Consider the following 16,800-nt stretch of genomic DNA (forward strand, 5'->3'; position numbering starts at 1 on the left):
ATGACATTTCAGTAGGCGATTAAACTTGGTGGTGCCTATCTCCTCTCCAAGCTCTTCACCAGGGGGCCAAGGACCCCTCGGTTACCCTTGTCTAGTTTAGCCTGCCGGTCGAAGCAGTTTACCGTGGTGTGGCCGCAGAAACTCTGCTACTTGGAGCCATAGACAAGGGCTGGGTGTTGGTGAGGACCAGTTAGGGATCAACCAGCTATAAAGCATCAGCAATGCAGCTGCGACCGTATCACCCTCAAGGGTACTACCTCTCCCGTACACCCCAAACACCACTAATTACTAAACAATAATACAAAGAATACATGTTACCTTCAGGGCCAATAGCAAAATAAAGTTGTATGACAGAACAATAATTTCCGACTTGTTATGCAAACATGCTTTTAGGAAATTATAACATGCCAGCCCTTACAGTATATTACAAGTTAACAGTGTCATAATTTTCACGTTGACACCAGAAAGCATCCCTGGTTATCTTAATCGTGTTTCTGTTTGTATGGGACATACAGTATACAGTATTGCCATTGTTATTCTTTGGCTTTTGACTCAGAATGATACTTGCTTTTTAGTTTCACTGTTTTTGTGCTTTCTGTCTTTGTTCTTAATTATTTGGTTTTGTTATTTAAATTATTTTTGCTCCATGTACAGCACTTTGTATATAGCGGTGGTTGTTTTAAAGTGCTCTATAAATACAGTTGAGTTGAGTTTAGTTGAGAGTTTAAAGGGTCAAATCCAAAAAGTGGGGTCAAGGACACAAATTACACTTGTTAAATGCACAGCCAATATAGTTGTGTCTGCGGAGATATCATTTTATCTCTTTTAAGTTTCTTTTTTTTTCTCTTCCATTTCAACGTATACGCTGCACGTTTTCCCATTGGTTCGCACGTCTGCCTTACAGGGTCATTTTTCTCTGAGCACACTGGCTCTTCTAAAAAACATGCATATTGAATTAATTGAAAATTCAGAATTTTTAAAAGTGAGTGTGTTTGTCGACAACAGCACATTTGCCCTACGATTGGTTTGCGACCAGTCTTGGGTGCAATATCAGCTTGATAGGCTCCAGTTCACCTGCGACCCTGATGGTGGACAGCCAGTATAATTACGAAAAAAATGATGGATTCATTTACTTCACATACGTTCCTCTACAGTTTCTTCATAATGTGCTCTGAGAGTACTTTGGACACATAAGTATAATGTGTGTATTCGTGTCAAAAACATAATTGGGGGTCGTTGTTTGTTTTTTTTTTTTTTTTGTATCTGTTTGCTTGAGTTAAAATGGATTTCTTTTCAATGGCAATAGAAAAATGTAGGCAAGTTGAAACAAATCAAGAGAATCTCTTTTGGGCTAATAAAAATGTCAGGCAATATATGTGTTGTAAAAACATCACTAAAGACAATGCAAAAATACTGTACTGAATACTGTAAATATTGAAAATATATACAGTAGTATATTGTATATGCAGAATTTCAACTTCGCAATAGCTCATCTGTTAGGACTTGGGCTATGGATAAAGAAGGGTTATGGTTTGAGTTCTGCTGCTGGCTGAAAAACGGCAGATGTTTAAGAAATATAAGTTAGGGTGCATTTGCGCAAGGCACTGATCCCCCCACCAAGAGATCAAGAGTTGTACCACTGTTTTCGTTCCCCTTATATTCTCTGTGTGATAAGCAATGCAAAATACACTCGTGACAAAAACTTAATACCCTTTGGGTGAAATTTTACAAGGAACCCGAAATGCACTTTAACCTTTCGAGGTGAACTTAATTTGACGTCGCATCTTTTGAATGGCCTTGTCCAATTGCTTAATGTTTCAATACTTTTTGCACAACTTGCTGTATCCTAAAAATGAGCTAAATTTAAAATCAAATGTGTTTGATCACTGATCGGACCAATACTTGTCCTTGTCCTTCAATACTGGTGGTACGCAAACGATCTTCTTTAGCATACCATCAACGTTTGACATCATAAGATAAGATATCCTTTATTTGTCCCACACTGGGGAAATTTACAGCCTCCAGCAGCAAGAATGTGGGTAGAAAAAAGAAAGAAGAAAAAACAAACAAACACCGTTCAATTAAGTGCAATATAAATACAAAATGGATAAATTGCAGTGCTATTTACAATTGTTTTTCGAATCACACACCTCACATCATTTCATTATTATTATTATTATTATTATTGTTATTTTTATTCAGCAGCCTGACAGCAGTCGGTAGGAACGAGCGTCGGTATCTCTCCTTCTTGCAGCGCGGGTGTAACAGTCTCTGGCTGAAGGAGCTACCTAGTGCTGTCAGGGTGGGCTGGAGAGGGTGGTAGGGACTTTCCATCATAGCTTTTAGCTTAGTTAGCATCCTTCTGTTGCCCACCTCCTCCAGAGTGTCAAGAGAGCAGCCAAGGACAGAACTGGCCTTCCTGACCAGTCGCTCCAGTCTCTTTCTGTCCCGGGCTGAGATGCTGCCTGACCAGCAGACAATGCCTTAATGGATGGCCGAGGCCACCGCCGAGTTGTAGAAAGTCTTAAGGAGCGACCCCTGAACCCAATCATGAGGATGATACAGAACATTTGTTAAACAGTCCCTCATCAGTGTACTGTAAAGGGTCGGATGTAAATGGCTGCTGAGCTTAGTTTTTCAAAGATTGTCATCAGCCAGTTGTATTTAGCTAATTTAGGTTGGGATAGCTAACAATATGGGGCTAACCCCAATTCATGCCCCTTAATTCAGTCAAGCGTGTGCCAGTTAAATTTGTTTCATGCGTCATCGAAACATCCAATTTCAGTTTTCAGTTTGTTTCAGTGATAAAGGTCTTTTGCACCAAATTGGGCCATTTCCAGTGGCCAAAAGTGTTCAGTCAGGTCTGTACCTGAATGTATGGGTAGTGAACTGACACAGCGGTGGCAGACTGGCCACCATTAATGTTGAACCTTGGCAGACTCAAACCCAAAACCTCTGAACCGTGAAGTGATTGTGCCAACAACTCGAAAGTCATACTGCCACATCAAACATCTGTTGAGAAATTTGCCGCTCAGCTTTGTTAGAAAACAAATGTAGTGAAACGTGGACATTTGCATTACGTCAAGAGGAAGTCAAATGAAGTTCCCGTGTTAAGGTTACCGTGCATTTTAGGCTCATCTAGAAAATTTCACCCAGATGTCCGATATCCCTAACTCTTTGTGAGTAGTACCTAAACAGCTGCGTGGAAAATTATTGTCCCCTTGAGAGGGTAATAAGATATATTTGAAGACATGTGTAGCCCCACAAATCAATACTGTCTCTAACTTTGAAAACGTTTAATTTTGCGTGCGCTTGGATCTCCGATCCCAGGCAACTTAATCCTAAAATGCCTTATGTAAAAGTTAATTTGCACGCACAAATGGCATATCCTACAATCTAAGTACACCTCGTCATTAGGTGGACGTAGGATACCTAGCGAACAGACGAAGTAAAGAGTAGTGAAGACAAGTGAAAGAAGTCGACAGTTACAGGCTGGCAAAGTTTGCCCTTCGTGGCGTGGTTCTGTATGCGCCGAAAGCAGTTAGAACGGAACCAGTCTGGAACGCGTAAATACTAGGTTTGTTTATGCAGGAGCACTCGCGTGTACATCCGACCGTCGCGGCCTCAAAGATAAATATGGTCGGCCATATATTATACGGACCTAAGAAATGACGTTTTGTAACCTATAGTTAGATAGCTCTATGCAGTCCGTTCTTGCCCCGCTAATCGTTTGGGTCTGATGGATGAGAAGGACTGAGTATACATCGGAACTACTTTGTGGGGGATAGCCGTGCTGCGCCTTTCTCTCCCACTCGCTTGTGCTAGTCCGCCATCTTGAATTTTAATGTTAATTTCTTTCTTTCTTTTTTTTTTAATAAATGTGTTTCCTGTAATGTTTACGGTGCTGTTTCAGATTTCGATGACTTTTAAGCAGGGTTGTTATATTGCACGGTTATTTGACGAGGCCACCCGGTGAGTAAAACGTAATTTATTCTGTTTCCGATGTCTTCACTTGGGGCATTTAACCATACTATCGCGTGAAAAATATTTATACTTACTGAAATATCAGTTGGTTGCCAGCATCATAACTGCCCAACATTTAACCAATTACTTAAAGACCATATATTATCTTTGGCATGATATAGACGCGAAATCGAGCTGACTGTTTGCTTCCAAATCAAACAAGCAAAGCTAATGGTAGTGCGTTAGCAACTGCTCACCGCTGCTGTTTAGTGGCTTGTAGGTAGTCATATTTTTCGTTTAATGTAATGTGTGGCGCTAACTATAGTAGCTTTTCATCGTGTGTGAAAGTAACGTCAATTTCAGTGTTGCGATAATGGTACTGGTAGTGTGTTTTACCGACCGATTGCTATTGACAATGTTAGCTTACCAAGCTATAAGAGCACTCTGGTGAAGTTCAATGATAATGTCTCAAGTGTTCACTACCAAATAGCTCGCCTGTAACGCTAGTAATCTGTTAGTTAAGTCGTCAAAGGACCATTATTCTCTGAAATGTATTGTTTTGTGTGTTGACTGATTTTCATGCAAATGAGGATTTCTTAGTTCACTCTGAGTGTACTGTGTACTAGATTTCTGTCAAATCACCGTCAAACTATAACCCTAAACAAGCATCGCTGTGTCAGAATCCTTCAGTGGCATGCGGTTTATGTCCGCGTTACCTGCTAACATCAAATGATTGTGAGGCATCAAGTCAGCCTTGTGTTTATTTCGTTTTGTCATGACATTCTGCCGGCGTCCGATGGAGCTGCAAAGCACCGCGGCCGAGCCTATCAGGCGTCGTCCTGGTAGCTAGCTCCATGCTAACCAAGGCAATGTGTGGAGCGGCACCTGTTAGCAAACAATGCAAGCTAATAGCCGAGACACAATTTGTCGCCTCCAAATGTTGTGGTGGCCTTCCGGGTTTCCACCTGAGTTCACATTGTGCATGCGTGAGTTCATGTGTGCCTATTGTCCATAGTACTTTGTCTGTTCGTGATCATAAGGAGTATCGCACGTATTGTGCTTTGGTACAGGATCAACGGGGTTCAGTTTGGATGCACGAATAACTAATTGTTAAAACTGCGTCTCATGCATTATTTTAGGTTACCACTAAACAGCGCTACAGTTCAGCTTGTGAATGCTTTCCGTCGCTCTGTTCAACCGACCCCGCTCACTGCGGAAATTGGCAAAAGCTTATCTTTGTTAAGCACGCCATCCCCGCTGCTACGGTGGCCCATTAAGTTCAGAACGTCCAGAAGTTGTTTGACTTGGATGTCTTATTAAGTTTTTTTTTTTTGCATTTGATCAAGTGGCTCTGAGACATGAACGAATTCCAAATATCTGCATCTGTTCAGCGACTATCATAGTTCTCGCCCGTAAAATTCAGAAGGTCCAGAAGTTGTTTGACGTGAATGACATTATCAACATATTTATTTGCAGTACGACTGAGTGACTCTCAGACATTAATGACTAAATATTTGCATATGTTTGTTCAATGTCGCAGTTATCTCCAGATACCCTTGTGAACTGCAAAATGTCCTCCTAACATAATGGGATAAATAGGTGCGTTCTTCATCCCTTTAAAAAGGGTGTCAGTTTTATAACTGTGTTAAACTTTGCGATACTGCTCTGTCCTCTTCCTTGACATCAAATTAATTGCACCGTTTTGTTTCTTTTCAATGTGTTTTGCAGAATTCATATTCAAGACGCCCGCCTTCCCCACTCAAGAGTGTTTCTTCATCTCAGAGACTAAATGCAACTGGACCAGGGGGCTTGTGGGCATGAAGTGGCTGGGCGAATCCAAGAACATGGTATTAAATGGCAGACGACATGGAAACAAGTTGACCAGCGAGCAGCCTGTGAGCCAGAGCCAGTCTCGGTCTCAGCATTCACAGCGGGTCTCCCTGCGCCACAACAAAACCCATCCCAGAAACCGAAGATGTAGCCGTAGTGAGTTGAATGTGTTTTTGGTTATAAGAGTATAGCTTAGTAGCAGTTTCAAATTCTGAGGCTTGCTTCTTCTGGCAGGGTTTCATGCAACCAGCCTTGAGGCAGAGAGGCGATATGTGCCCTCGTCAGGTATGACTGCTAAGGAGCTCTGTGAGAATGATGACCTGACCACAAGTCTCATATTAGATCCTTACCTGGGCTTTCAGACGCACAAAATGAACACCAGGTCAGCTATTTACTAGGGTGGAACTGAAGTTTTACTTTGTGTGGGGGTTTTTTTTTGGGGGGGGGGGGGGGCTAGGAATACACTGTGCATCTATGTTCTAATTTAATTTTGTGTTGTTAATGTGGCCCTCCAGATTTCGTCCAGTCAAGGGAAGGCAGGAGGAGCTGAAAGAAATCATTGAACGCTTCAAAAAGCACGATAACTTGGAGAAAACATTCAGAGCGTTGATATCAGGGGACTGGTCCCGAAATCTTTTTCTTCACAAGACAAAATCTCAAGAAAAGCTTTTTAAACAACATGTAAAATGTTTTCTTGTTTTCACAGTCCGCTTTCATCATCGCAATTGCTCCGATCGCTAGGCGATTAACTATACTGTCTTCCACAGGTTTTTGTGTATTTGCGGGTGTTTGCCACTGACAGCGGGTTTGAGATTCTCCCATGTAATCGCTATTCTTCAGAGCAAAATGGAGCTAAAATTGTGGCAACGAAAGAATGGTAAGTTCATGCCATTTCAGTCATAACTTCATGCTCTGGACATTTTCTGAGCTAACCTTTCAGTGCTCATAACACACTTTTGGACCTGATCTTTTGCAGGAAAAGGAACGATAAGATCGAGTACTTGGTGGGATGTATTGCTGAGCTGTCGGAGAGCGAAGAAAACATGTTACTGCGGCATGGAGAGAATGACTTCAGTGTCATGTATTCAACGCGCAAGAACTGTGCACAGCTCTGGCTGGGGCCGGCTGCTTTTATTAATCATGGTATTAGTCTGTTGCGTTTTATGATTCGGGTTAAAACATTCCCTTAATTTGTCAAATAGCAGCCTTTTCATTTTAACATTAATTGACAATCCCGTGCGCGGCTTCTTTTTCTCCCTTGGGAAAATAACTTTGTTTTGGCTCAGACGGTGGACAGTATTGTTCCCCGGTTGCCATAAAAAAGTTAACAACAGCAAAACCTTGTACTAAAAGAAAAAAAGAGCATCTACTGTGCTTGTAAACAATCTTAAGTGAGGTAGTGTGGAGTCTTAACAGAGAACTAAAAACGATCTTAGATTTACGTGGATGTTTTCTGGCAGGTAGTAATCTAGTCACCCGTCCAGTGTTGTGCGCTTTAGTTTAATGTTCCCGGGAGCTACCCGCCTTAAGAGAAGTTCAGTGCAGCCTCTCTCACTTCTTGACGTTCCTCTGCATTTCATTTTATTTTGCTTGAAAGTCCACTTTGACAAATAATATACTATATATAAAAACATTGTACGCAGTACGAATCAAAACTTTGGACGTGGTGTCTCATCTAATGGTGTGAGGACGGTGTCAGAACGTTTGACTTTCAGTTTTATTCCACCAATAAAAATGTTTGCAGTATAAAAGTTTATATAAATAAAAATGTCACAATAAAGACTCAGACTAAGACTTAACATATGCTTGGCACTGGCACGGTTCAGTAAATAGGTGTTAATGTACACCCTCCTTGCTATGTGAGGAAATGTCAATTATTATCTAGTACATGTTTTGTCCACTTGCCAATGCAGATAATTCATTTGTGATATTTTCTTGCTTTTTCAGATTGTCGTCCAAACTGCAAGGTGATTAACTCTGCAATTGTTGGGATTTTTTAGAATACTTTTGAAATTGTAATCATTTCAAAATAAGCTTGGAAAGCACACACAAATGTATAGAGTCATTCCCTTTTTTTGTTGTTGTTAGTTTGTGTCGACAGGGCGGGACACTGCCTGTGTAAAGGTGCTAAGGGACATTGAGCCAGGCGAGGAAATCTCTTGTTACTATGGAGATGGATTTTTTGGGGAAAACAACGAATTTTGTGAATGCTACACCTGTGAACGGTAAATTGGAAACTATTTTCATACACAGTATCATCACATTTAATGTCTGAACTTGGTTATGTCAATAATTTGGTCACTGTCGTGTAATAGTTTGTGTTGCTGATATCAGGAAAATAGAAACATCAGTTTTTGAATGATCCAGCCAAAATAACATGACATTCAGACAAAGCTTTCTGATTATGTTCAGAAATTCAATTTACATTATAGAAATATGATCAATACATGCAGCGTTTACACTCTTGACAATAAACCTTTCAATGATGACCCGCAGTTTGTCCGAGTGTTGTTTTAAATTCACATTCTTTCATTTGTTGCCCCGCAGGCGCGGCACTGGTGCTTTCAAATCCAAAGCTGGACTGCCTGTCGAAGTTCCAGTGATCAACAGCAAATACGGGTTGCGGGAGACAGACAAGCGTCTGAACCGTCTGAAGAAGTTAGGAGAAGGAAACCGGAGTTTGGACTCTCACTCTGTAGGCTCCCACACCGACGTAGACTCTCAGGAATCGCCCAAAACACATCAATGTAAGGGTTCATGCCGTTTCTTTGCACCACTGAGAAAGCAAAGCAATTTTCACTGGGCAATACAATTTGATGAAATGTATTCCGAATGTGCATTCCAACGGAACAGGGTAATCGATGTATAGAGAAGGTGGTGAAGAATTATATATATATATAATATCTGTATTTTTTTTTCCCATGACAATCTGCTTATACATGTCGTTTTGTCTTTGTGTAGCTGCCAGAAAAAGATCATCTGGTCTCAAGTATAAAAACAGGACTCAAACAAGACAGACATTGTCAAGAGCTCTCACTACCTCATGTTCAAAACAAGGACGTGTAAACAATAATAGGGTACCAAAGAGACTAAAATCCCAATCAAAGCCTTCACTAAGTAGAGTCCAGTTACGGAGTCGCAGAAGGGGCGCGGAGCCCAAGGCGTTGGCCAAAGGTGAGACTTGCCAGCTGGGTCTCAGAGACTCGAAGGTGTCGCTGTGTAAAGGCGTCTCCGTAAAGAAGGAGAAGGACGGCCAGGAGCTGGTCCAGCAAACGCTAGGCCAGCGGGGATGCTTAACACGTCACGCTGCAAAGGAAAACGTTAGTCTCACGGTTGTGCAACATGGTAAGGGTTGCCTGTCGTCAACGTACAGAACTCGCAGGTCCACCCGGACACTCGTCAAAGCCCAAGAAACAACTGGCGGTGTCAAGCTGGACCCCGGTGCTATGCACAACTTGAGCCCAGTCTCCAGTGCAGTGGTCATTAAATCAGAGCCATCGGACTTGGAGGAGTATCTTCACCACGAGATAGGTCTGGAGCAGCCGGCATTGGATGCCGGCTATCCCCAAAGGGGCTCGTGCGCACGGCTGAAACGGCCGATACGGCTCGGGACGGAGCGAACAATTAAATGCGAGGACTCGTACGGTGAGCCGTTTATGCCCATGGCATCCAGTCATCCCACCAGCTACTCAGACTGCGGGAAGGTTCTCTTGAGCTTCTCCGACCGGCACAGGGAATACAATGGGGTTGCCAATGGCAGGAAATCCCTCCGTCGGGACAAGGGCAAGAGTAGCTGTCGCTCACAGGACAAGGGGAAGAAGAAGCGCAGGATCACCCGTTATGATGCCCAGTTGATCCTGGAGAACACGACGGGTCTCCCCAAACTGACGCTCCGCCGACGGAGAGACAGTAGTAGCAGCAAGACCAATGATCCTAACGACGTCATCGCTTCTTCCGGTCTTTCTGCCGCGTCGGTGAACTCGGCCTCTTCCAGCAAGATTAGCATTAAGTTCAGCAAGGACCACGACAAGGACAAAGGCAGCTCGTACATAGCCAAACTCAATAACGGTTTTTCCCCCGTGGTGCACAGTAACTCGACAAAGTTAAAGATACAGCTGAAGAGAGAGGATGACGCGCGGAGACTATCCCAGATGAAGGCAGACCAGCTGTCCTTCAACGGTGACACGGGTCCGAGTTTTGAGGCTCGAGGGGGTGGACATCGAACCCAAAAGATTATGGCGGAGCCGTCATCCGAAGATGAAAATGATGCGGATGCTGATGATGACGAGGACTACTTTGACAATGAGTTTGAAGACGACTTCATTCCACTTCCCCCGGCGAAACGTCTGCGACTCATTGTGGGTAAAGACTCCATCGACATTGATATCTCCTCCAGGAGGAGAGAGGATCAGTCTCTTAGACTCGATGCATAGCTTGTGGAGCTCCTCCCTCCTGTCCCTGTAAATAAAGAAAACAAGCGAATCAGCTGTCGTGTTGATGTAAAATAAGTATAGTAATTTAAAAATCTACAAATCTGGGCCAGTATTCATAAAGATTCAGACGTGTTCTCAAACAATTGGACCTGTCTCATCTAACCAGAAGACCAGAACCAATTTCACTCACTCAGAAGACAAGAGTCATTATGAGTACGGGCCCAGAACATTGCTCGAAGGGGTTGCTAACTTAAAACAAATCTGCTCAATTTCAATTCCATTCATCCGCAAGTATCTGATGTGATTTTGTTTCCCCACCGCTGGTTTACAGCAACGTTATGTAACTGTCTTACAATGCCAGAAAGATGACAACCAGAGCATGTTTGATGTTTTGTTGCATTATGTTGATCACCTGTTGGAAAGAATTGGTTGAGCCTTCCAAACAATGTTTCTGAGGAGAAAAAGCACAATTATAAACTACCGTGAAAAAAAATCTACATATAAAATGGAAACTACCAACTTTTTTTGAAACAGCCACTTCTTAGGAACTACCGGTAATAGGGACGGCTACCGGTTTGACACACACACTTCAGAAATAAACTTTGCTTTTCATCATTTTGCAACTGTTGCGAGAATATGCTGTACAGAAAATCGATCGATGTGTATTCGAATATGTGAACACAACTACAAAAGTATGATTTAGAAATGTCGGAATCTCTCAAAGCGTTAACATTTTCAAATACATTCTTTAACATTCCTAGGAAATCACAATGGTTCGCTCTTCGAATATGCCCACTGGCTGCTTGTGCAGTCCTTACGGGATACCTGATGAAGATCGGTGTAAGATGTAAGTGCATTGATACTGAAAACAACACAATAGCTACCAAGTCATCTGCCCCACTTGAGTCAACGCCGCCTTTTTTTTTCTCCGAATGGTGCAACAATTACTTTGGAAACACCTCATTGTGGCACAAAATGACTTGTTTGGAAGGCACTCCACATGGCAGGAAAGAGAAATCTCAATTCGCTCCCTTTCTACTGATTTTTGTATTCCAGTCAAGTTAGTTGGTTTACGGTTTAGGAAGCGTGATGATCTGCTTGTTGTACAACAGTCTTTGTTTGCCGAACCTCATTGAAAATTGAGAGAATTGTTTTCTGTTCAACTATTCCTTTCAGTGAGTGCACTTGTTATATTCATAATGGACATTGAAATTGTAGAAAGTGTACAGTATAGTGACTATCCACTCTGTCTTATAGGCAGGTTTTTATTGATCTTTGGTTTGTTTGTTTGGTTTTTTTCCCCCTCCCTTTGTATTTTATTTTTATTTTTTTGTATGTGAGAAGCCATGCTGAATGTTCAGTGTTGGTGCAGTTGGTCCAGAAGCATTATAATGTTGCTCCGTCACTTGATTTGGATTCATGTGCCATGTTTTAATTACTGCAGTCTCTAAAGTCAAGACTTTGATTTCCTTTCCCATCAGCGTTTTTAAATGTAAACGAGTTGAGTGAAATAAATAAAAGCACATAGTTTTGTTATACGTGACTGCATTTAATTGTGCCCAAGTTTCATTCATTTTGGAGCCACTTTGTAATAAAAACATGGCATATCAAATTCAGTCATGCTTGTGCATAAAGGCTACCTTCAAAAAATAATGTACAGAAAGACTGTCTTATATTGCTTCATCACAATCCATATTTTTAAGAGCTATGTTTGATTTCTCTTCCAGTAATTTTGCAAGCAAGACAGTTCGAGGAAGCACACGATCGCAAACATGCACGGCTCAGAATCATTGATTCAATGCCACACTCTCAATTGCTTTTGATTTCTTGCCTGTCCCAGTCTTCAATTCAGTCCAAATACCTCTTAGATTTTGTCATTCACAATTTTTTAAAATATATTCAATCTAGTATCAACAGGTGCCTTAATAGATTTTACCAAATTTATAGAAGAAATCATTGAACAATGCCCAGCTCCCTACTTACATAGTTTCGCCTACAAATTATGCCAGTCTTTCTGTCTATTATTTTCTCCTCTAGACGTTAAACAACAAGCCAGTGGATTGAGGGATTAACTATAAAAACAAAATGTTTATCTACTTTTCATGTTAATATGTACTGTTCATATCACCAGCAGCTAATCATCGTTCTAAAATGGGCTTTGTCAGTCCTTCCTCTTTGTCGGATTGTCTGCGTCCACTCTAAAACTGTTCCGGATGTACCGTTTGTGTGCTTTTTGACCAATAGCTTACACTTTTCCTATAGATTCAAAAAGAAAACAAAAATGTATACACGGACATTTAGCGTGTTGCGTGGTTAGTGGGAAACCTGTACAAAGCATTAAAACTGGGCAGTGCATATATTGTCCAATATGTAAATCACGTGAACACACCTTGTACTTATTTAACAGTTTTGAATACTTGAAAACGATATAAAGTTGCTTTGTGATTCATCTCCTGGGACTCTTTTGCATAGAAGTGCTGCACAGCAGGAGTCCCAATTTGTGTTTCGGAAATAGAAAAAATACAAAATGCATAGTTTTCCATTCACTTGACCTTCACTTGTTACACTTTGACCATCCCTCTCCAAAAACTCACTGTTTGTTTTACACACGATGCAGACAAAGTCTTTAAAGAAGACGACAGGAGCTTGTTTGTGTGGGTAATCTTTGTGCGGAGGTCATTGGTGTTGGACCGGAGAGCGATCTCGCTCACTCACCATCTCTGTTTATTTTTCAGGCCAAATGTTTTTGACTTTAGTGTTAAAGTCAAGGTTTTGTACAGGTTCTTCTCCACCAAACTGAACCAAGCATGTTTTCTAGACCTTGCCCCCCCACCCCCCCACCCACACCCCCCGCCGCCCACTGTGACACAGTCATGCTGGAACAGAAAAAATAGCCTTCCTCAAACTGTTCCTCCGAAATAGGAGCCATATAATTGTCAAAAAATTTGTAAAAGATGCAGTTGCAAGAAAATGTAGGTGAACCCTTTGGAATTACCCAGATTTCTGTATAAATTGGTCATAAAATGTGTTCTGATCTTCACCTAAGTCACAACAATAGACAAACAGTCTGCTTGAATTAATACCACAAAAACAATTTTGTCATGTATTTTTATTGAACATACCATGTAAACATTCACTGCGCATTGTTGAAAAAGTAAGTGAACCGTTGGATTTAATAACTGGTTGACCCTCCTTTTGGCAGCAATAACCTCAAACAAACATTTCCTGTAGTTGCAGATCAGACCGGCATAACGGTCAAGAGGAATTTTGGGCCATTCCTGTCTCAGTTTAGCAATGTTCTTCGGATGTCTGGTGTGAATTGTTCTCTTAAGGTCATGCCACAGCTTCTCTATTGGGTTGAGGTCAGAACTCTGACCGGGCCACTCCCAAAAGTATATTTTCTTCTGTTAAAGCCATGCTGTTAATTTACTTCTGTGCTTGGGGTCATTGTCCTGTTGCATTGCCCATCTTCTGTTGATGCCCTCCACCATACTTCACATTTGGGATGAGGTTTTGATGTTGGGGTGCTGTGCCTTTTTTTCTCCACTGAGTGTTGTGTTCGTTCCAAACTACTCAATTTTGGTTTCATCTGCCCACAGAACATTTTTCCAGTAGTGCTGTGGAACATCCAGGTGATCTTTGATAAATTTCACACGTGCGGCAATGTTTTTTTGGGGGGGGGGGAATAACAGTTGGCTTCCTCAGCGGTGTCCTCCCATGAACTCCATTCTTGTTCAGTGTTTGGCGTGTTGTAGATTCATCCACAGAGATGTTGGCATGTGCCAACGATTTTTTTGGCACATGCAATGCGCTCGACATCTTTACAGGACGGCCACTCCTCGTTAGAGTAGAAACGGTGCTGATTTTTTTTCCCATTTATAGACAATTTGTCTCACTGTGGATTGATGGGCTTTTATACCCCTTTTCTACCCAAAGAAACGTTGTTCGTTCGGCGCCAGTCTTATGCCTCGTTAGTGCTTGACAAGTTTTCATGAAAAACCCGTTTGGTTCTCCACCGGTAACGAGCCAAGTAGGATCTACGTCATTATAAAGCGCCCAGACGTCACTTTACGTCGACGTTTACCCAAGAGGACCGACTTTGGACACCCCTGGTCTCAGGGTTCACATACTTTTGCCACCTTGCGCTGTTAATAAACAAAACATGAGATCATATCAATGTTTGTGTGGTATTTGTTCAAGCAGACTGTGTTCGTCTATTGTTGTGACTTAGATGAATATTAGAACACATTTTATGACCAATTTGTACCAGAAAGCCAGGTAATTCCAAAAGGTTCACATACTTTGTCATGCAACTGTAAACACCATAAATACTGAAACGACATATAAATCATGATTTCAATGTTTACTTCTCTTGATTTTAAAACGTTATAATCGAAGAAAAAGATCAATGTGCACAGCGGCGCTGTGCTTTTGCAAATTCCCGACGTTGTGAAAATAACCGGAATGCACCAATTTCTTGCCCAGTAAGCTTGTAGTGGATTGCGATTCTGCAGTCCCTAAAATTGCTTTAAAGATGTTCAATGACACCCTAGTTGGAGCTTACTGGAAAACCAAAAAACAACAAAAGAATTACACACATAATATTTAAAAACGTAACATGCTTCCTTTTTTTAAATCGCCAGCGCAAATACCAACGTCAACGTAGGATCCCATTGAAATGCTCATAACAAATTGACATTGACTTCCGAAGTGAAAGTCATTCAAACAAATATTCAGATACAAATGTTGTGTGGGCACTCGAAGGCACACACTCTTCATAATCTCTGAAAAACGGTTTATATCATGTGTCACCAACATTTTTGAGGGTGAGAGCAACTTCATGTGTACCGATTGTGTGAAGGGCTACCAAATTGATACACGTCTGAAATAACATATTTGTCCAAAATACCTTCAATAATATGAGGATGTGTTATTTTTAATATTTGATGATTTAAATTGTCAGACTTTGATCGTGTTTCGAAATGTCTCACAGTACTGCCAATGTTTGCATTTTTAAATCATAATTTCTACTAGCAAATCACAATGTCCAGGCACTGGCGGGCTACTCAAGTGGTCTTCACGGGCTACCTGGTGCCCGCGGGCACCATGTTGGTGACCACTGGTTTATATTAACACTGTAGATTCAAATCGCAAATTCTGCTCTCATCCGATGTACGCCATCCATGCATAGCACCACACTGCCCTGTAGAGGCCAAAACGCGCAGGAACAGCGGTATGTGTTTTTCACTTCTTCTTAATTTACTTTCTAACTAATTTATTGTCCGTTCAGATTACATTTAAAGTTGAGTTTTGAAGGATTCAAGAAATGCTCCTTTCGTCAAATATTCAAAGACGCAAAATCCAAGGACTTCTATTTGTCATACAATCACCGAGATCCCAAGTTAGTCCACTAAATCCTAACACTTGTGAAAATAACGAAAGATAAAATAATAAATAAAACCAATTGGGGGAGGGGGGGCTAATGCTTATTCCAGCCGTTAATGTATGCACAGATGCAATGCGTACAAAGCGTAGCAGAATGAAAATGCAAGAAGGTTGAATTTCACGATATTTACAAAATCATTTTTTTTTTGACAAACGAGTAAAGTGTTTAACCGTGCAAGGTTGAATGAGCGCGAGACTATGGTTATATTTTTGAGAAGTTGAGTTGTAGTGGTTGACCAAATCTTAAAATTTGAAATAAATTAATGGTGATATCAATCTCAATCAAGATAATCGCGATGATGATAGCATTTCCATAACCGTCCAGCTCCAATAATTACGATGTGGCCCGCAACAAAACGGACTTTGATACACCTGGTTTAGAGAATTGATGGATAGAATAAGTCACATAGGTGTCAGACTCGGGTCCTGGAGGGCCGCTGTCCTGCATTTTTTCCACGTCTCCCTCCAACACACCTGATTCAAATGATCAGATCATCACCAAGCTCGGCAGAAGCCTAACATTGAAACTGTTCATTTGAATCAGGTGTGTTGCAACAGGGAGACTTGGAAAACATATAGGAACAGCGGCCCTCCAGGACCTGAGTTTGACACCTAAGGATTAAGTGGAAGGAATTCGAGGTCCCGTGCGTAGACAGTTGACTTTAACGTACACGGCACGCCCCCTTTGGGATCTGTGCCTGTGGCCACTCAAAAGTTATGAGGGGGCAAGAATGATGACCTAATGATTAGGACGTTTCGTGTGTGGACGGCAAATTAACCAACACAACGTCGTAGTTACGAGGCAACTGTGAACAACATTTCACATGTTATGAACGAAACGCCACCCCCCCAACCCCCGAGTCTTCCTTGTTGTTAGCACACATTTGGGCATTGTAAAATAAAAAAATAAAAAGTCATTCCCGTGAAAATTGGTCAAATGCTTTTTAATGGAACGTTGCACCCCCGCCCCGAAAATGCCCATATGTAGAGTTGTAGACGCGTAGATTAGTCGTGCTGCTCCAGAGCTCTCTGTGGCGCTATATTTCGTGGCGTACCAGTTAACCTTTAAACTCCATATTTTCATCCAATCAGAAGCGCAGCACTAATGTCGTCTATCCAATCAAATGTG

At 41.6% G+C, this 16,800-nt stretch overlaps 1 protein-coding gene across 3 annotated transcripts; it reads left to right on the forward strand.

The window, feature by feature from the left end:
• The first annotated feature begins 3,404 nt into the window (after positions 1-3,404).
• Positions 3,405-11,764, forward strand: kmt5b (lysine methyltransferase 5B). 3 transcript variants are annotated; one of them, XM_052063893.1, is made up of 11 exons: positions 3,584-3,972; positions 5,504-5,562; positions 5,692-5,949; positions 6,028-6,175; positions 6,309-6,474; positions 6,561-6,670; positions 6,770-6,936; positions 7,741-7,760; positions 7,882-8,018; positions 8,341-8,540; positions 8,755-11,764. In XM_052063893.1, the coding sequence occupies exons 3-11, from the start codon at positions 5,781-5,783 to the stop codon at positions 10,224-10,226; spliced, it is 2,589 nt and encodes an 862-aa protein (XP_051919853.1). In that variant the 5' UTR covers positions 3,584-3,972; positions 5,504-5,562; positions 5,692-5,780; the 3' UTR covers positions 10,227-11,764. The 3 variants fall into 3 exon arrangements, with proteins under 3 accessions (XP_051919854.1, XP_051919853.1, XP_051919852.1); XM_052063894.1 differs by lacking the exons at positions 3,584-3,972; positions 5,504-5,562 and adding an exon at positions 3,405-3,577; XM_052063892.1 differs by lacking the exon at positions 5,504-5,562.
• The last annotated feature ends 5,036 nt before the right edge of the window (positions 11,765-16,800 follow it).

The sequence above is a fragment of the Hippocampus zosterae genome, chromosome 4, assembly GCF_025434085.1.
Source record: "Hippocampus zosterae strain Florida chromosome 4, ASM2543408v3, whole genome shotgun sequence".
Lineage (NCBI taxonomy): Eukaryota > Metazoa > Chordata > Actinopteri > Syngnathiformes > Syngnathidae > Hippocampus > Hippocampus zosterae.